Source organism: Kryptolebias marmoratus, linkage group LG17, assembly GCF_001649575.2.
Source record: "Kryptolebias marmoratus isolate JLee-2015 linkage group LG17, ASM164957v2, whole genome shotgun sequence".
Lineage (NCBI taxonomy): Eukaryota > Metazoa > Chordata > Actinopteri > Cyprinodontiformes > Rivulidae > Kryptolebias > Kryptolebias marmoratus.
Window position 1 is genome coordinate 15358877 of NC_051446.1, and position 20403 is coordinate 15379279.

Below are 20403 nucleotides of genomic sequence, written 5' to 3' on the forward strand. Positions count from 1 at the left end.
TTACATTATAATAAATTATAAATTAATTGAACCAAACGTAACGGTGTTTTGTGCAAAATTATTTCTGTCACTTGTGAGTATTAAACATTGTCAGTTGTAAGTTTAAGACGAAGAAGAAAGCGTGGGAAGATATTTCTCTTGTTGTTACAGTTGTCTTTTCAATCGTGAGTGTGTCTGTGCTGCCCTCCTGTGGACAATAACGGAACTGCAAAGGTTCATTTAAAGTCGGGGTAAAAAAACTGGCTGGACTGTAACGTTGTATGTAAATACTTTCAAGACTGTTAAACTAAAAACATTGTTTGCGCTTCCGGGATTTACTTTGACCGAAAATAAGCCCCCCACACTCTATTTTTTTTGCAATTTTAGACATCTTAAGATGATTCGCCTAAATTAATTGACCCAAACGTAACGGTGTTTTGTCGCCCTCCAGTGGTCAAATAGGAGAACGGCACCTTTCAGTCGCTTGTGTCAAAAATAGCATAGGTAACGCTTCCTGTGACGACTTTCAAAATGAACGTGACTATTTTGGGATTAACCTAAAAATGTACACTTATTGTAGTAAAAAACATTAATAATTAGTTTTGTTTGCTTTTTTAAGCAGGTATTTTATTTTCATTACATCTGGGTAGAACTGCGTTTCACAATAGATGATTAAAAGTAAATAAATAAATAAATACGTTTCCCATGAGGATTTAATCTCCTGTCTCCTGTTCATTAGCACGTTGTGCAAAATCCTTTTTGTCACTTGTAATAAACGTCGTGAGCGGTGAGATTAAGACGAAGAAGAAAGCGTGCAAAGATACTTCTCCTGTTGTTAGTCATCTTTTCACTCGTGAGTGTGTCTATGCTGCCCTCCTGTGGACATTAACAGAACTGCAAAGGTTCATTTAAAATCGGACGCGTGAAAGCAATAAAACCTGACTGGACTGTAACGCTGTATGTTAATACTTTCAAAACTGTTAAACTAAAAACATTGTTTGCACTTCCGGGGTTTACTTTGACAGAAAATAAGCCCCCCGACACTCCTTTTTTTTGGCAATAATATACATCTTAAGATGATTCGTCTAAATTAATTGACCCAAACGTAACGGTGTTTTGTCGCCCTCGAGTGGTCAAATAGGGGAACAGCATCTTTCAGTCGTTTGCGTCAAAATAGCACGCTAACGCTTCCTGTGATGACTTTCAAAATAAAAGCAGCTGTTTTCAATTTTAACTCAAAATGTAATTTTTTAAAAAGCAAATGAATACAAATAAATAACTTTGCGTTTGAAAAGTGCTGCATAAATATATTTTCCATTTTGCTCCCCAGTTTGTTAACATGGTCGGGTGTCAATGCCTACTTTGTCTTTAATCTAAAACTTGTTTTTTCATAATTACCTGAAACCAAATCATTTCCTGCCCTGCCTTATTGGTGAAAGTTAGTTGATTTTGGACCAAACAGGCTGAAAGTGAACAAAACGCCCATCTATCTGGATAATAATCCGTCCAATGAGAGGAAGGTAAACTGGACCTGACCAATCAGAAGTAAGAGTGACACGTCGCCTCGAGTGGGAGGACACTGGTGAGGGGGTGAGAGTATTGCGTGCACAAACATTTAAGCCTTTCGTGCATCTGAATTAGTTACTAATCAGTCTGGAGGTTTCCCTCATGGCCGCGGATCAGGGTGTACCGAGGTGGGAGAGGAGAGTGCGGCTCATTCTGTGTCTCCTCGGCTTGGTTTTGTCTGTTTATGCCCTTCATGTTGAACTCTCCAGAGAAAGAGACCCAGCTTACAGGGCAATGTGCGACCTGGGGGAGTCTGTGAGCTGCTCCAAGGTTTTTACCTCCAGGTAGGACTTCAGCCCTCCTTTTTGTTTAGTCAAACCAGCAGAAACCACAGACTTTACAGGTCACCACTGACAGAAAGCTGCCTGGCTCAAAGGTTTCGTTGTAAGTTTGCGTGTTTTATAGCATTTGCAACCCCCCTTTCATTGCCACGTGTTGAATGTTTGAAATACCATCAGAAATTCCTTACATCAGTGCTATTTTACACACACAAAAAAATGTAGATGCTTCCATTATATTTCACTTATTTTATTATTATTATGTAAGTACAAGGCATATCTGTATGACTATTAACTTTACAGGTGTAATAAATCGTTTTTAGCAATAGTTTTCAGAATGATGACTTTCCCTCGCTCTCTTTTTGGCAGATGGGGTCGTGGTTTTGGTTTGGTCCAGTTCTTCGTGGCCCAAGATAGTCCTCTGAACCAACCCAACAGTTTGCTCGGCATCGTGTTTTACACTCTGCAGATGGGTCTCGGTGAGTCTGTTATTGTCCTTGTTGTGTTTTTAGACTGGAGTCTTTTGTTTATCATGGTTTGGTTCACATTTTCAGCTATTTGAGGTCATATAGAACTGTTTTTACATAAACCGAAGGAGTGAACTTCACATATCTTTGTTGCAGGACTGACTCTGTACAAAAAAGCAGCTCTGGCCTTGGTCCTCTCCTCCTGGGTGTCCATTGCTGGCTCACTTTATCTTGCATCTATCCTTGCATTTGTCCTGGAGGATTTCTGCATGGTGTGTGTGTCCACGTACATTATCAATTTTGCGCTGCTCTACACCAACCTGAAACGAAGGAAAGCAATCGAAGGGATGAAGGACAAAACTGGATAAACTATGCTACTTACCTGGACCAGTCTGAATCAGCAAAGCAAAGATTTTAGTAACAATTTTTAGTATTTTTAAAGAAAAGTCATCATCTCAGAAGATCAATCAGATGATATTAGTATCAAGAGCAGCAGTTATTTTGTGTTGTTGTAAATTTGTGATGCTTTTTACACATTTTTAACACAACTTGTTGTCTGATGTGGTTTTATTCTGGCATTTTATCAGAAACCATAAAAGTGAAGGTAGAAAATTTGCCGCTTCGTGCAATTACCCAGTTCTGCCAGCAGATGGAGCCAAATAAGTTCAGTTTTATTTAAACAGTGAGGATGTTAAAAATTGATTAGATTCACTGCAAAAATGTAACTAAATGACAACTTAGATTTAGAACAATTTACAGTTTTAAGAAGACAAATGTCCTTTTAATAGCTCGGTAGAAAGCACAATAGGAACGCAAAGGGTTGAACAATTAAGAACAATTCAAGTTTTTTTATTTTTTGTTAGAAAAGTTACCTTCGTTCACTATAGCGATCATTTTATGAACCTTTAAATACTTGACACGTTCTGTAATTTAATTAACATGTTTAATTTGTTTAGATTTTTTTTAATCCTTAGAAATACCAGTTGTTTGTTTGTTTTTGGTTTTTGAATGAGTGAAAACAAATCCTGTGAAACCTTAGTTTAAATTTGTATGCTCCTTCTAAAGTAGCACTCTGCTTTAATGATAAGAAATCATACCCAGAAGCTCACAACTTTATATTTGAGCTATAATTTATCATTAAAAAAATAAACTTTTCATCCTTGTTTTATCAATTTAAAAGATATTATTCTTTGTAAAGAGAGATGCAGGTAGATTCATGCCTGGTCTAAATAAGTTATTAATGAAACAATTACCGTGAATAAAAACATCAAGGTAAACTTTATAAGGAGTCTTTCATAGAACAAAGTGCTTCACACAAGAAAAAAAAACAAAGTAACAAACAAGTTAAAAAACTAAACATGCAAGATTTTAAAAATGGAATTAAGTTGTAAACAATAGTGACTTTAACATGGAGGACTGAAGAAACACCGGAGGCTGATATGAAAATCATTACATATAAAACTTTTAAAACCACAAATTCTAAATTGTAAAGATTAGGAAAAAAAACAAAACACTAAAATTAAATAATGTAGTTAAAAAAATTAGTTATTATTATTACATTAAAATGTATATCAAAGTTGTTAGGACTGAGCAAATAAGTAATATTTGGTTATAACCAATTTAAATTCAGATAAGTTCAGATAAGTTGCAGGTTACTTTCCTTAAAGTCTCTATGATATCAGTTTTAATGGTGATTCTGTGCTGTGACATTTGGTAAGTCGAGTTGAAACTTTACCATCAATAGACGCTCCTGATTAGTTTAGATCATTTTGGTCTGATCTTTTTTATCGAGCATCATTTGTACAAATGTACAATACTCCTACTAAGAACTGGTTCAAAAACATAGGATTTCATGTAATTTTCCTTTGTTGTTGATTTAACACAGTTTTGACAAAGACCAATAAAAACCTTCCTATATTTTGAGGAGATCCCAGAATGGTAGATTATACTGTATTATCCTGGTGTTGCTGATTTAAGGTCTGATTATTTATGTTGACAGCAAGAATGTTTGGCCTCATCATACTATCACTGCTATTTTGCTCATTCAGCATGTAACTGAATGATGATCATGTTACTTAGATGCTTTCGTGACGTAATGACACATCTCTACAAACCTAATATTCAAAAATGTCTTTTCACACATAATCCACATGAAGGAAACCCTTTGTATTTGTTTCTTCATTTTCTCCAACACATCTATATATCTGCTGACTTTACAACTCACAGCAATAAGATTATGTCACCAAAGTGTATTTTTTTAACAAAAAAAACTTTAGTTCAGTTTGTAATGCTCTAATTTATTTATAAAGCAGTTTTCATTTTTTTTCCACATGCATTTATTGGCATAAAAGCAGCTTTAAGCACAAATTCAGAGGTTTTACTTTGCTTTGCATGGTGAAATCTAATGTATACATTACTTTACAGTATTGTACTTTGACAACCATAAAATAACTTGACAAAATTAAACATGTTGATTGAAATATAAACACAAAAACATTTCAGTACATGCCAAAATTCTGCTACTCATTCAGAAAGTAAACTACATGTGTACAGTTACTTTTTAAAAGTCCACATTAAATCCAATAAACATTATAGTTCCAGATAATTTTGGCTCAGCAGAACTCCCTGTGTACCCTATAGTTCATGACAACTCCCTGGATTTTATTTACCCAGCCGTTGAGTACCAATGCTCTTACAAGAGAGTGAAAAGATTTACAGGTATGATGTGGTGTCTATGGATGAGAAGCATTAAAAACATGCAATTTTATTCTTTTACATGGTTTCTCTGGTTGTTGTTTGCTGTTAGTGACCTTTCTTATAGCAAACATTGATAGTTTAACAGAATTAAACAGGCTTCAATAATAAAATTTTTCATTAAGGAAAATAATGATATATTTTAATGATAACATATGTTTGTGTGCATGTGCGTGTGTTCAGCTGCAGGCAGCGGTGCGTTGAAAATGAGATGAAAATTATTTTGGCTTTTCTTCCTTTGAGGGTGCAGCTTCTTCAGTCCCAGGACCACCTTCTGCTTCTTCACTTTTTTTAATCATGTCTTTGTATTTGCTCTTAAAGAATCCAGCCTGAGTGAAAAAAAGGAGTCTAATATGAAAACATTGCAATCCTGCATCAGCATAGACATAATTAAAAACAAAAAACAGGAAAAAGAACGACTTGGAATGAAAGATTTATTAGTCAGTATTGGCCATGATTTGTAATATTGTTTTTATTGAAAGCTTTTGTAATTTACTTAAAGAACATAATGCCTCACCTTATACAGGCCAGCAGTGAGTAGAAGAAGGAAGGCCAACCCTCCCAGAGATCCTCCTATGATCTCTTTGGTGAAATCTGGTGCAGGAAACACTTCTACCTCAGCCTCAATCTGAAAGACAAAGTGACATGATTTAAGTTAATTTCAAGCTCTTATATACCATAACAATATGACCTTATATTATGCAATCACCTTGAGAACAGGAGCGGTGTTATTAGAGGATGTAGAGAAGAAGATGAACTGATTTCTGTTGTATTCTAGACTGGCTGTACTGGTCAAGAGAAATTTGGCAGATGGAAGTCCAATCTGAAAGGATAAAATGGGAGAGCCTGTTTTATTTAAAGTTTATATGAGCTGACCACATTTGAGGAATTAGGATATTTTGCCATTTGTAGTCAGGACCAGTTAGATTTAACATCAACTACATATCAGTTACCTGTTCAATCCATCCTGAGCTGAGGTTTGCAGTGATTGTATATGTTTTCTCCTCTAACCTTTCCATGAACCTGCTGCACCTGAACACTCCACACCTCGCTACAGAGCAGTCCTGTGGGAAACAAAGGCAAAGTGTGAAGCAGAACAAGGTTTATATCTTATCCTGTATAATTCAACAAAAAGGAAATACTCACCACAATTTTAGTTTCCTTTATCTGAGCAACAAAATCTGTGACAACAGGTCCTTCATCTCTGTCTCTCTGACAATCTGTAACCTGAAAATAAAACTAATTTATGTTTCTGTTTACTCATTTGTCAGTTTATCACTTCCATCCCACTGCTTTGTATGAGCCTTTATAAGTAGTACAAGATTTGTAAAGTACCTGAAAACTGCTCAAATCCACCCAAATGTCTCTGTCACCGAGCTTCACAGGAACCTTGATCACCACAGTAAAATTCAAAGCTCTGATATTATTTGTGACCTGGAAGAAATGAGAGGAAAAAGGGCTTCAAAGGATTTGTTGACATCCAGCCTCAAGGCAATGAGCTTCAAGGTAATAAAGAATACATTATAAGAAAAAAGTAATCTTTCACCTTGATTGATTGTTGGAATGGTTTCTGTAGATTATTTTTTCCAAATGTGAAATTATTGTAGCTGAGGGAGCTGATGGGATGTAGTAAACATTGAATGAATAATTAATAACACAGCTTAAAATATTACTTTTAAAAGATGTTCTTTTGTCTGAGCTGGAAGAAAACTGACCTTTCCATTGTTATAAAAATGCTGTACTTCACTTCGATCTCTCTCTCTCTGTAGAGTTCGCTTGCAGAGGAGTGATTCTGATTCTCACTAATAAATCATGTCAAAATATTAATTAAAAAAACTGCATCAAGGAATAGTACCTGTGACTGGTGATCAATACCTGGTGGCATTTGCAGTCACAGAGATCCATCTATCAAGTTGTCTCCTAGGATTGAACCCATAGGAGACAATGAAAATAGCCTAAATTGAAACAAACCAAAGGGATCAGATGGCTTCCTCTTTTGCTGAACTGTCTGCNTATCAGTTACCTGTTCAATTCATCCTGAGCTCAGGTTTGCAGAGATTGTATATGTTTTCTCCTCTAACCTTTCCATGAACCTGCTGCACCTGAACACTCCGCACCTCGCTACAGAGCAGTCCTGTGGGAAACAAAGGCAAAGCAAACTGGTTCAATATAAAATACATTTAATTTCCTATCATATTTGTATATTCAAGAGGCCCACTGTAAAGGTATACTCACCACAATTTTAATTTTTTTTATCTGAGCAACAAAATCTGTGACAACAGGTCCTTCATCTCTGTCTCTCTGACAATCTGTAACCTGAAAATAAAACTAATTTATGTCAGTTTACTTATTTGTCAGTTTATCACTACCATCCCACTGCTTTGTATGAGCCTTTATAAGTAGTACAAGATTTGTAAAGTACCTGAAAACTGCTCAAATCCATCCAAATGTCTTTGTCACCGAGCTTCACAGGAACCTTGATCACCACAGTGAAATTCAATGCTCTGATATTATTTGTGACCTGGAAAAAAAATGAGAGGAAAAAAGAAAAAAAATGAGTATTAGGTTAAGGTTTGAATTCAAGGAAATGAAGCTGAAGGTAATCATGATACTACTGGAGAAAGTAATATTTTACCTTATTTATTTGCTGGAATGGTTTCTGTAAATTATTTTTTCCAAATGTGAAACGGTTGTAGCTGACAGAGCTGATGGGATGTAGTAAACATTGAATGAATAATTAATAACACAGCTTAAAATATTACTTTGAAAAGAAGCTCTTTAGTCTGAGCTGGGAGAAAACTAACCTTTCCATTGTTATGAAAATGCTGTATTTCACTTCAATCTTTTTCTTCTGGTAGAGTTTACTTGCTGGGGAGACCTGCTGGTTATCACTAAAGAATGATTTGAAAATAATAATAAAAAATCTGCACCAAAAAGCAATTCCTGTGACAGATGAACAGTAATCAAAGTCTGGTTTTTGTAAGGACATAAAAGTTCCAGGAATAGAGTATAAAAAAGAGCATTAGTGTCCAACAGCACAGGGTAAAAATAACATATATCGTCACTCAGTACCTGGTGGCATTTGCAGTGACAAAGATCCTTCTTTCAAGTTGTCTCCTAGGATTGAACCCGTAGGAGACAATGAAAATAGCCTAAATTGAAACAAACAAAAGGGATCAGATGGCTTCCTCTTTTGCTGAACTGTCTGTGCAGCAGAAAAAAGCAGCAGTGTAAAAAAACGAACCGTAGAGTTGCTTTTGAAAATAGGTTTGTCAACAGTGCAGTCTGTCTTTCCTCTTGTTACTCCATCTTCACTGTCCAAGGAGTTGCACTCAATTCTTCCCTGCATGAAAAGACCAAACATCAGTAAGGCTTTCAGGAGCTCCTGATCAGAGATGAACTGAACCAGACTTGATGGCTTACATGCAGAGATGTAAACTTCCTGTAGGAGAGCCCAACAGGATATGTGAGAATGATGTGACTGTTGTAGGAGTTTTCCCCTCTGTTCTCCACTGAGACAGTCACATTCAGAAGCTCATCAATGCCAACTTTAACCTCTGAGGATCTGAAAGACAGACAACAAGATTCAAGAGAGGAAAGTAAGATTACAACACTAAAAGCACTGTAAGGCTGAACATACAGTCAGCACAGAAAATTAATTAACTATTGACGGCAGGAGTCATGGCTTGTGAGCAACAAAGCAAATAGGTCACCAATTCCAGACCGCATACAAGAAAAAAACAGCAATTTTTATTTCAATAATTGTCTAAATAGAGTGATAAAGTACAAAACTAAAGTACTAAAGTACAAAGTATAAAACCTCTTTCTATTTCTCACCTGGTGAAGTTGAAATCCACTTTTAGGTTATCTGTACACTCCATGTCAGCGCCACAGCTGATCTCAAACCCAATCTGTAGACAGAAGTATGTTAATAAGCATGCCGACACTGAGGGAATCAGTAACATTGTTTATCAGGATTCTTGAACACGATTGCACAGCAGAGCTCTTCAAATGGTTTTATATGAAGTGGTCAGTGCAGCAAAAATGAAGTTAATTTTTTGAGTAAAGATGGTATTGATCACTTGATACAGTGTGTTTAAAGGTTACTCACAGGATAAAAGGCTTTTCTTTGAGCCTGCTGGGCGAGACTTGGTTGAAGATTTGTGTTGGAAGGAAAACCGTCAAAGGTGAAACTGAGCTCATTATAAAGGGGATTAAGAGCGTCTTCTGGACAAGCCTATAAGAGGATGGAAGGGTTATAAAATAGTAGGTTTTTCAATTAAACAAATGACTTTTAGTCATCTTCAGTCTGTAATGTTTGGATTAGGTTATTTTGATGTTATATGTCATACCTCAATAGAAAAGTTCACGTTGTTGCACATCTGTTCAGTTAAATCAATAATAACTGATCCGGTTTGAGCTCTCTGTTTGTTAATGATGTAAGCTCGGTTGTTTGGAGTCGAACGAGTTGCATCCAATGTTAATGTGTAATTAATCTGTGCTTGAGCTGTGATAAACCAAATACTCATTAAACACTTGTACACACACAAACAGGTTTGTATTTCTGTCCCTATTAGGACATTGTATTGACTTTAATTAATTTATGTAGCCTAACCCTGACTTTTATTCTAAACTTAACCATTACCAGCACTAACCTAAACTCAATTTACTTTAACCTTAACTTGACCTTAAACTAAACTCAATTCACACCTCAGCCCTACACCTAACCCCTAACCCAAAAACAATGTTATTCCACCATATTAGTATCGGGCTTTGGTCCCTCATAAGGACTGCCAGTCCTGAAAAGGTTTAGGTTCTAAAAATATAAGAAAAACTAAGCCCACACACACAGGAATCATAAAAATAAAAAAACTGAAAAGGAAGAACCTGTATTGACTGCAGACAGTCTTCTCATGGTGAAACAGATTGTAGCTGTGCCTGCTAGTGGTTTTGTGCAGTCTACATTTTGAGTTGGGATTTCCTTTGGGTTGAACGACACAGTGGCCTCCACCGTCACTATAGGCCTGGATCTAGAAAAGGACATATTTAGGAGAATCACATCAGCAACATTTTGCTTTGTGATAAAAAAACAAATCAAACAAAAAAATAATAAACTAAAACTTGGGCTTGGCAGCTTAAAACCCGATCAAAGCTTCAAACCTGATGACAGACAATATTAATCAGACTCTGACTTACCTGAGTAAGACAACTGTGCCCTTTGAACCCACGGCTAAATCAGGCAGTGTGTCACCGCTCTGATCAAAGGACCACTGACTGATTGACAGACCAAAGAACTTCAGCCCTGATTGGACTTCAGACGCAGCAATTCTCTGTGACATAGTAAATATCAAACTTAACCCCTGACATAAATTGGAAAGATTTAAGCTGCTGTGGAAACACATAAGACAGCTGATGGATTTCTTTGTCTGTTTTGAGTTTTCTCACTTGTGAGTAGGTAGGGTCAATTTGTCCTCCTCCTTTGCCATGAAATATGTAGATAGAGCCTTGTCCATTATTCTCCAAAGGAGCTCCAATCGCTAAATCATTAAATCTATCTCTATTTAGATCAGGCAGAACAGCAAGAGAAGACCCAAACCTCCCTTTGTCTGATGGATCCCCTCGTAGTACTATTTGTTGTGATGGAGAATCAAAGTGACACTTGACATTCTGGTGAAAATGGAAGGATGAGAGAAAGTCATTCAGGCTCATAAAAATCTAACTAATATAGAGTCTAACTAATATATCGATGAACTTGCACTAGGTATGGCTGTCATTTACCCAGTCAGATAACTTGCAAACATAAACTCGTCCCTCTCTGTCTCTGTCCTTGTACATCGGAGCAGATATGAGGATCAGATCACTGATGCTGTCAGAATTCACATCCATGGCACAAACCTCTGCCCCAAAATATGCACCAGTCTGAAACTGCAAAGGCAATAAATTATGCAACAAGTTTTCAGTCAAACACCTTTCCAAAAGTTAAACAACATATTTTGAAAGGAAAAATTATTATTTTGCACTTCAAGTTATAAATTCCTACCTGCTGTGGATAGGGGTCTATTATTTTTGGTTCATTTCTGAAAACAGTCATAACAGCTCCTCCGTGTTTATATCTCGGCGCACCAAAAATTGTCATCAGTGTGCCTAATTGGGTTTTAGCAACAGCCATGGAATAACCTAAATTTATTGGTCAAAGACATCAATGACAATGTGTCCAAACAACAGAATTACTTCTGGGAAAAAACAAAACCTTTAATTTGAACTATTGTTAGGTGTTTAAATTAAAATTTCTCTGATCAATGTTGCTTGCAGAAGCTTACTAGGTTGATGAATTACTTTAACATAATTGGACTAGAGCTCTGCTGAAACACAGCCTCATATTTTAGTTTTAATGTCATATTCTTACCAAGATAACTGTCAGGCTCTATAAACGTTGGTTCATATGACTGAGTGCTTTTGCCACTCTGACGTGAGTATTTTTTGTAGGCTCCTCTCCACTGGTTAGCACCGACAGCAGTCATCTGAATTTCCTGTAATGCAGAGTATAAAAATTGGAAATCTAAATATAATTGAACCATTGAACTAAAAATTGTGTTTCTTCTATGTAAGCTCATAATTAACAGTCAGTTAATTTCCTCTTTTTAATTATTATCATTATTTTTACCTTAGATAAGTAAGCTGCTCTGAACCCCTCCTGAGACATTTCATGTTTCAGTGTCTCTCCACCGGTGTTAGATCCTGTGGTGCCAAAGTAAAAAAACAACAGTTTGAATTTTTTAGAGATCTTTTCAAGCATTTTAAACATAGAATTTATTGCGTTTATTAAAATTAACTCTTATTTATAAGTAGTTTTATTTAGACTAAAATTGTAATTTTCAAATGTCATGATGGTTCAGATTTCTATCTGACTGTTCAGGATAAAGCAATAAACTTAACATAAAAACTGCTGATTTAAAACTTGTTTTGTAAGATAACATCTGTACCTTCAATTGAAAAAATTTTGTCCTGCAAATTCTCCTGTTCTTTTTCAAGAGCCTCAAAGTTATTGACTTCTAACACAAAGCGTTCATCAGATGCAATCTGTTTGAGCTCCTTCTGTCCTCTTGAACCACTGATTTTAAAGTCAGAGCCCACCTAAAGATGTGGAGAGAATGTGAATGAGATCATAAACTTCATTTCATCAATTTACAAAAGTAGTATTTATTGTCTGAATACTGTTCTACTGTGTCACTCTGTGTTACTTAGCTAAAAAGACCAATGGTCTGCACATATGAATTCTAAAAATAATATCCAGATAAAACTCACCCCAACAGAAAATCGAGTAATGTTTTTACCGTCAGCTAATTTTATTGCCAATGGCAAGTCAACGTGGTCATCAGATTCTCCATCTGTAATGACTATCAAAATCTTTGACGCACTTGGCCTTGACTCTGATGGTACGAAGACGTCATTCCTGTAAAAAGAAAGATAATTTAAAAAAAAATTTTTTGTACTTTTTGTGACAGTTTTTATCTAAATTGAGTTCGTTTGCAGGTGTATTCTCAGTCATCCAGGATGTGGTTTGGTTAAACCAAAAGCAGCCAGTTCTTGAGCATGTTTTGCTTTAAGTTCTCTCAGTTCAAAACTAAAAGGTGCAAAGTTTTTGGCTTTTGTAAAATTACAAATGTTCCCTTTGTCCACACACACATAAAACAGTTCTTGGTTGTTTTTCATTGGTTTTAAATTAGTGTTCATATATTCTTCCTATTACCAAAAAATCTAACTGATAAAAAACACTAAAACATATTTCTCTTGTCAATGATTCAGTGTTCTGCTATTATAGCCCTAATTTAATAAAAATAAGATCAGTTTTCACTCATTACACTTATAAGCTATTGTTGGACTATTCACCTGCAAATCACTCTGTTTCCCAGTCCTCCTGAGGGTGGCTGGGGTTACTGTCAACCTAGTCAGTGTGTGAGATGTTTTGATCATATGCAACAAGATGTGAACTGATATGAAACTGTCTGAGGATTATGCTCAAGGCTGCATTGTATCTGCCGGATAGGTGGAACCTGAAGCCTCTTGTTAATGTTGGTTCTTCTTCATTTACTCCTCTGTCAAACCAGACATCTTTTCTGTCCAAATTATGTACAGTACTGCCCTCAAAAGATTGACTGTAAGTGGACAGTTGGGTCTTGACCCAAGGAGCTGACTCTTGTCTGTCAGGATTTGGGTTTTCTTTGTGTTTTTGGATTCGGTTTATTGCTTCTTTTATTGTCTTCATGTTTTGTCTTGTCCCTGTACCTGTTTTCATTCACTTCTCCTCAGTCTATTGTTTGCCTCTCACGCCCATCTACACTTGTTCCTAGTGTTGTAATCATCTCACCTGTGTCCACTTCACCTAATTACCCTCTGCTTTTAAAACCTGTTCATTTCCTCCACTCACTGCTGGTTTGTTGTTGCTTCATGCACTGTCTTGTTGGTTTTATGTCTTGCTTCATGTTTTGCTCCTATTAGGGTGTTTTTATGTTTAGTTTTGCTGCCACGTCAGCCGTTGTTTTTGGTTACCTTTTATTTTAATAAATTAGCTCTTGCCTGAGTCTGCACACTGGGTTCGCCTCTATCTCCAACACACATGACATTGTGTTGTGCCATGCATTTGTAATATAAATGTCAGGATGCTTCTCATATTGCACAAGAGTTTAACAACTGATGCGATGAATGGCAAGACAATTTACATGTGTCACAAATAGAAACTAAGTCCAGAGGTAACGGTAAAAAAAATGTTTTTTTTTTTATTGTTACCAGGGCACAGAACAGTAATAAATTCTAGAACACAGAGGGAACCAACACAATCAGTGCGAACAAGATGTCTTTGACAACAAGGACAAAAAGGGGCAAAGGAAACCAGGAGCTATGTATTATATAATGACAAACATTATGACAAAATGGACATAGTTGTGACAACTGCAACTGAGGACCAATTGAAATAAGGNCAGCTAGAAGAAAAATTTTATCATCTGTTGTGGAATTTTCTTTACCAAAGAGGACAACGAAGAGTTTTGTCTTAGGATAATTTATTTAAGCTATATAGCTGAGAATCACTGTGCTGAGGTGAGTCAACAGAGTGAGTCTGAAGCATTACAGATAGCTCCCCCTTCTTATACCATTGTAGGATGAGGAGGGGTCAGGGTGGAACAGAAGGGTCAGATAGTTGATCACAAGGGGACGTAATTAAGGAGGCACATACTGGTAAATTTCCACACAGTCAGGAGGGGTCAGGGGGGAACAAAAGGACCAGATAACACATACATCCTGGCAACCTATAGGGATAAGATTAAAGGCATTCATAACTAAACTAAAACATGGTGGTCACATGCAGCAAGAATCACTGAAAACAGTATTTTTCCCATTACACATCTCAATACAGTATATGTACAGTACGTCATCTCAGACTTCTCTGCACACTTTACAACATGTAGAACCAGGCAGCCGGAACTCAAACACGGGACTTAGGACAGGATCCAAATAGGTCTATTAAGAAAGGTTGGCACTGCATTGGAAAAATGTAATATTTTTGTGCCATAGCTTTTAATTCTCACTCTATTTGCTGTAGTCCTTTGACAATCAAAAGCTGTAGATTAATAAAAAGAGGATGCAACAGTTTCCCTCTTCATGTTGGCTCAAAAAATAGATTGCCTTTTGAAACACAGCTGTTGTGTTTCAAAAGGCAAACAATACTGAAAATTTGTTGTCATTTTTGAAGGTTTCACACCAAATTCTTTAAAAGTTCAACGTTTCAAAAGATTTTCTGCAGGTTTGCAGTGCAAAGCACTTTAATGTATACAATACCAAATAAATTACCTGTATTGTTTTTTTATGTACACCATCTTCACTTCAAAAATGTAATTTTAAAAAAGTAAACTGGATTACAGAAACTAAATTATTTTTGTAGTTTTCATCATTTGTTATGTTTCTTTTCTCTTTTTAAAAAAATTGTTTGGTTAGTGTTTATAGGCGCATTAAAATCTAATTATTTTCAGGACTTGTAACATTATTCTTGAACACTTACAAAAAACAAAGTCAACTACAACCCAGTTTAAAAGTTGAGGATGTTTTTAAATTGTTTTAATCATGCACTTCAGTCAACTTTTTTCATCAAATACTTTGAAAACCTTTATAAATCACAATAATTAAACTACAATCACTACTGTTTTTTATATATGACACCTGTTCATTACTGGACTATATTTTTGCACTCATCAAGTTGTCGAAATGTAAATGTATTAATTAAAATGTTGAGACTGGTTAGGACCATCTGTGGCAGACAAAGGTAAAATCATCTGGACAGCCTTGTCACAGAAAATGCTTTAATAATCTGAATAAGTGTGGGATATATGTGAATATATACGTGTGTATATATAAATACCAGTAATATTACATGCAAAAAAGGCTAATCTTTGCAGCTAATAGTAAAGTTGGAAGAATGTTTTTTTACAGCAGAACAAAATGTAAAACATGTTTTTCCTTCAGTTATCCCAACTGTGTAGTCAAATATGTCATCCTTTACCTTTATTCAAAACTAACATCAAAGCAATAAAAAAGAACACCAACTACACTTTCTATACAAACTTTTTGTGCTCACAAAAACAGTTTATTGCACACATGTAAAAAGCTTCATTTTCAGTTTTTTTTTCTCACCTTATGAAATTGAAATCCACTTTCAGATTATCTGTACACACCATGTCAGCGCCACAGCTGATCTCAAACCCAATCTGTGGCAGAAAGTATAATGTTGAGCACATTTCATTTTTGGGTTGAACGACACAGTGGCCTCCACCATCACTATGGGCCTGGATCTAAAAAGGAACACATTTGAAAAAGTTACCAACATTTTGCTTTGTGATTAAAAATCAACCAAGATGTCAAAAAATTGACAAAATCTTTTGACAACAAAAAACCTTATTATATTATATGTTATAGTTCAAAAATTGAAAAGGTAACAAATGTAAACTTATGAAAGACAATATTAACCAGACTCTGACTTACCTGAGTAAGACAACTGTGCCCTTTGAACCCACAGCTAAATCAGGCAGTGTGTCACCGCTCTGATCGTAGGACCACTGACTGATTGACAAACCAAAGAACTTCAGCCCTGATTGGACTTCAGACGCAGCAATTCTCTGTGAAATAGTAAATACCTAACTTAACCCCTGACATAAATTGGAAAGATTTAAGATGCTGTGGAAANATCATTAATCTTTTAAAGTTTCTCACCTGTGAGTAGGTAGGGTCAATTCCTCCTGCTTTGCCATGAAATATGTAGATAGAGCCTTGTCCATTATTCTCCAAAGGAGCTCCAATTGCTAAATCATTAAATCCATCTCTATTTAGATCAGGTAGAACAGCAAGAGAAGACCCAAACCTCCCTTTGTCTGATGGATCCCCTCGTAGTACTTTTTGTTGTGATGGAGAATCAAAGTGACACTCGACATTCTGGTGAAAATGTAAAAATTAGATTGCTTTTTAATTGTACAGAGTTTAGCACATAAATCTATGAACTGGCATAAAGTATGGCTAATATTTACCAAACGAGTTAAGGTGCAAACATAAACTCGTCCCTCTCTGTCTTGGTCCATGTACATCGGTGCAGATATGAGGATCAGATCAGTGATGCTGTCAGAATTCACATCCATGGCACAAACTTCTGCCCCAAAATATGCACCAGTCTGAAACTGCAAAGGCAATAAAATATGAAAAAAAAATGACAAAGAGTGCCACAATAGATGAAATAAATATTTTCTTGGTTTTATGTTTTTTATCATTGATCTCAGTTGTAAAGCCCTACCTGCCGTTGATACGGGTCAATTTGTTGACTGAATCTTTCTCTGTAAACAGTCATAACAGCTCCTCTGTGTTTATATCTCGGAGCACCAAGAATCGTCAGAAGGTCTGATGTAGTTTTAGCAACAGCCATGGAATAACCTGAAATTTATTGGTCATATAGTCAGATATCAGTAAAAATATGTATTCTTTCCATGTACACAAATGTTTTCAGTATCTATGAAAAAAAATCAACATTTGTGGTGCAACTTTTTCTTTAATATAACTTTTAGAGGACTGCAAGCTTTAATTAGAATAGCAGTAGAGATTTGCTGAAACACAATCATGCTTTAGTTTGTTTTATTGAAATATTCTCACCAAGATAACTGTCAGGCTCTAGATCTGTCGGCTGATATGACCCAGTGTTTTTAGTATTTGAAAGTGAGTATTTCTTGTAGCCTCCTTTCCACTGGTTAGCACCAACAACAGCCATCTGAATTCCCTGTAATGCAAAAAGTTTGACAAACTAGAAGTATCATTGTATCTATCATTTAAAAACCTTTTTGTTGTTGCCGTTGTTGTTTTGATGTTTTTTTACAATGTTAATCAGGTAATTTTCAGAGATTGTTTGTTTGATTGTTTTACCCCAGGTATGTAAGCTGCTCTGAACCCCTCTTGAGACATTTCCAGTTTCAGAGTCTCTCCATCGGTTTGAGATCCTGCAATGACAAAATAAATAAGTACTTAAGGTAGTATCTCACTGTACTGTGACTAGTTGGAGACTAGCTGACAACTCAAAATTATGAGAAAAAAGGCAGGTAATCTGTTGCATAGATCATTCCAGCATTTTAAAATATAAGATTCATAGAGTTTCCAGAAAAAATACTTTAAAATACATGTTTTGACCGAAACTGAATGTAGATTTAAAATACCATTCTGAATCAAACTTCTAACTGGCTACTGTTTAGTGGGACTTATGATGCAAAAACAACTCATTTAACTTTAAATGAACTCAAAAAAGATCCTTACCTTCAATAGAAAAAAATTTATCCTGCAAGTTATTCCGTATTTTGTCAAGGGCCTCAAAGTTCTCAACTTGAAACACAAATTGTTCAGGGGGACTGGATGCAATCTGATTGAGCTCCTGTTTTGCGCCATAGGAATTAAACGCATTTCCCACCTAGAGATGTAGAGAAATTGTGACTGAGAAGATATACTTTAATACTTTAGTTCAAAAAAAGAGTAATAACTGCTAAAAGTTTCTGTAAAAGTGTCTGTAATTTGTTACTGTATCACTTACCCCAATAGAAAATCGAAGAATTTTTTTCCTATCAGCTAATCGTACTGCTTCTGGTAAGTCATTGCGGTCATGAGATTGTCCGTCTGTAATAACTATTAAAATCTTTTTCACATTTGACCTGGACCCTCCATTTGGTGAGAAGACATCAGTCCTGTCCAAAGAAAGTTTTTTAACTTGAATATTTATTTTTGTACTTTACTTAATGCAGTTTTTAAATAAGTTTTTGTCTCTGGGTAAAAACATATATATATATATATATATATATATATATATATATAAATGAGGGTTTGCTTTAACCTCCCTCACACCTTCCTCAGAAAATATTTTTTTTAATTTTACAATATATTATATTTTTTACCAGTATGGAATAAAATTTACATGCAGTAATGTTATATATTATTGTCACAAATATACTTACACAACAGTTCTGATGGCTGAAGCTGTGTTTGTTCCTCCACCTAGTTGACCTATATTATCAATTCGACGTCCCCAGTCATTTGTGGGAAATGTTCTAAAGTCAAATTCAATTTTAGGAGACCATGAAAACTGGATGATGGCAAACTGCATGGAAAAGAAAGTAAAGTTATTGAAATCATGAAGTTGATATTTAAAATACAATTCAAGAGGATCTAAATGATTTTATGACATAGTACAAAACAATGTGTCACTTTAAAATTTTGCAACACCTTTTTATAAAGGTGCAAACCTATTGCTTTGCTCCACCACCTTTTGACTTAAGATCAACAATTAACACTATTAGCAATAAAACAAGTGTATGTAGTCTATGGATTCAGCATACAATAAGAAAGGGGCAACAAACAAGACCAATACCCTCTGGCAAGAGCACTGGTTCTCAAACTTTTTCTGTTGTGACTTTCTTTAGAGAAAGAAAAGAGAAAAAAAAGAGAGGTTAGGCTGTACCATGTTAGATCTGAAGAGACTAATTCCCATTTGAAAAGCATGATGTCAGAGCTGACAAAGAGGTAGAAACTGGGATCTAAAAAGACTCCTTCTGCAGGTGGCACGAGAATAATGGAATATGGGGGAAATTAAGGTCAGTTTTGGAAAACATGTAAAGCTTTAACATTGAACATCAAGAACTATCCACAATAGGAATACACCTGAAGATCAGGGAAAGCTACAGAGCAACCACAGCCAACCAATTGTGGATAGGATTTGGCTTTTCTTCTTCTTTTGTATCCACTTTAGCTGAAGTGGAGGAAACGTTCAAATTATGCCAAATAGGAACTGAGAGGTAATTTGCATCCAGGCTCCAAGCTCAGAAAAAATTATTGCATCACAGAGGTGAGAAAAAGATTGCTCAAACCAGCATCATATACCAAGACAATGCCCTATCCCTACTCTTTGTAGGTATTTGGTTGTGTCTGACTTCCTTGTGGCCTCATCATGGATCCCATTTGCCTGTGGGATTCCATCATATTTGTAGCTGTCCTGAACATCTGCAATGCTGCTTTTAGGTATTAGTTGCGATCACCTTGTCTCTCTTGGATAACATTTGACCACATTTATCCAGTTCAAGTGACATTCCAATGTTCTTTCTATATATTGTGGTGAGGTGGATCAGTGATTCAATATTTTGCTCATATTTGGCATACAGCTTGATGTCATCCATGTAGAGGAGGCTGCTGATGACTGCTCCACTTTGGAACCAGCATCTGTAGCCACTCTTTCCAATGATGTGGCTGAGGGGGTTCAGGCTCATGCAAAACAATAGTAAGGCAGGTGAATGGTAAGAACAAAGTCCAAGCTATCAGTGTGAATGCCCTGCCAGTTATCAGATACCTCTTTGGTGAAATAGCGTAGCTAAAGGAGGAGATAAAAGTCACTGATGTCAAAACAAGGAATCTCCTCATAATGCTCAGAGGGTTTCACCCAAGTTCAGCAGTCTGAGACTGTTCACCAAGAGAAAGGAGGGAGGCAGAGGGCTAGTGAGCATCAGACCCACTATACAGGATAAACAATTAAAACGCTGTTGAGTAAATGTCTGAGGCACCAGAAACCCAATTTGGAAGAGGAGGAACAAGTACGTAGAACTATCATGGAAAGATAAGTTCTTGCATGGAATGTACTACCAACAGATTGGCTGATATCAGGAAACCCTGTCATTGGCTAAAGAGCGCTGGATGGACGGACAGCACAGAGGCACTAATCATGGCAGCACAAGAACAATAGAGGCAGGGTCTACCACACCAGACAGGACCCAAGATGTAGACTGTGGACAGATGCCCCCGAG

At 36.1% G+C, this 20403-nt stretch overlaps 2 protein-coding genes across 2 annotated transcripts in view; one reads left to right on the forward strand and one right to left on the reverse strand.

Annotated features, from left to right (window-relative positions):
• Positions 1-1546: 1546 nt before the first annotated feature.
• vkorc1 (vitamin K epoxide reductase complex, subunit 1) lies at positions 1547-3697 on the forward strand. The gene is made up of 3 exons (XM_017418580.3): positions 1547-1829; positions 2193-2302; positions 2447-3697. The coding sequence occupies exons 1-3, from the start codon at positions 1648-1650 to the stop codon at positions 2656-2658; spliced, it is 504 nt and encodes a 167-aa protein (XP_017274069.1). The 5' UTR covers positions 1547-1647; the 3' UTR covers positions 2659-3697.
• An 869-nt stretch (positions 3698-4566) lies between these two features.
• Positions 4567-20403, reverse strand: part of LOC108237264 (integrin alpha-M) — a 22944-nt gene continuing 7107 nt past the window's right edge. Inside the window, exons 8-30 of the mRNA XM_037980961.1 lie at positions 18150-18300; positions 17879-18029; positions 17495-17568; positions 17228-17351; positions 16875-17011; positions 16615-16761; positions 10490-10711; positions 10241-10374; positions 9932-10074; positions 9397-9551; positions 9156-9281; positions 8882-8955; positions 8468-8609; positions 8289-8387; positions 8117-8196; positions 6760-6846; positions 6591-6660; positions 6380-6478; positions 6191-6271; positions 5998-6108; positions 5754-5867; positions 5562-5672; positions 4567-5373 (exon numbers count right to left, since the gene is read on the reverse strand). Coding sequence (XP_037836889.1) covers positions 5263-5373; positions 5562-5672; positions 5754-5867; positions 5998-6108; positions 6191-6271; positions 6380-6478; positions 6591-6660; positions 6760-6846; positions 8117-8196; positions 8289-8387; positions 8468-8609; positions 8882-8955; positions 9156-9281; positions 9397-9551; positions 9932-10074; positions 10241-10374; positions 10490-10711; positions 16615-16761; positions 16875-17011; positions 17228-17351; positions 17495-17568; positions 17879-18029; positions 18150-18300 — 2743 coding nt within the window. The 3' untranslated portion in view covers positions 4567-5262. The remainder of the gene's footprint in view (positions 5374-5561; positions 5673-5753; positions 5868-5997; positions 6109-6190; positions 6272-6379; positions 6479-6590; positions 6661-6759; positions 6847-8116; positions 8197-8288; positions 8388-8467; positions 8610-8881; positions 8956-9155; positions 9282-9396; positions 9552-9931; positions 10075-10240; positions 10375-10489; positions 10712-16614; positions 16762-16874; positions 17012-17227; positions 17352-17494; positions 17569-17878; positions 18030-18149; positions 18301-20403) is intronic.

What these genes read in the sequence shown, in the direction of transcription:
- vkorc1 (XM_017418580.3), top strand. Translation starts at nt 1,648, where the DNA reads ATGGCCGCGGATCAGGGTGTACCGAGGTGGGAGAGGAGAGTGCGGCTC. An exon ending in TCCAAGGTTTTTACCTCCAG is followed by an intron (nt 1,830 to 2,192) that starts GTAGGACTTCAG and finishes TCTTTTTGGCAG; the next exon opens with ATGGGGTCGTGGTTTTGGTT. An exon ending in CACTCTGCAGATGGGTCTCG is followed by an intron (nt 2,303 to 2,446) that starts GTGAGTCTGTTA and finishes TCTTTGTTGCAG; the next exon opens with GACTGACTCTGTACAAAAAA.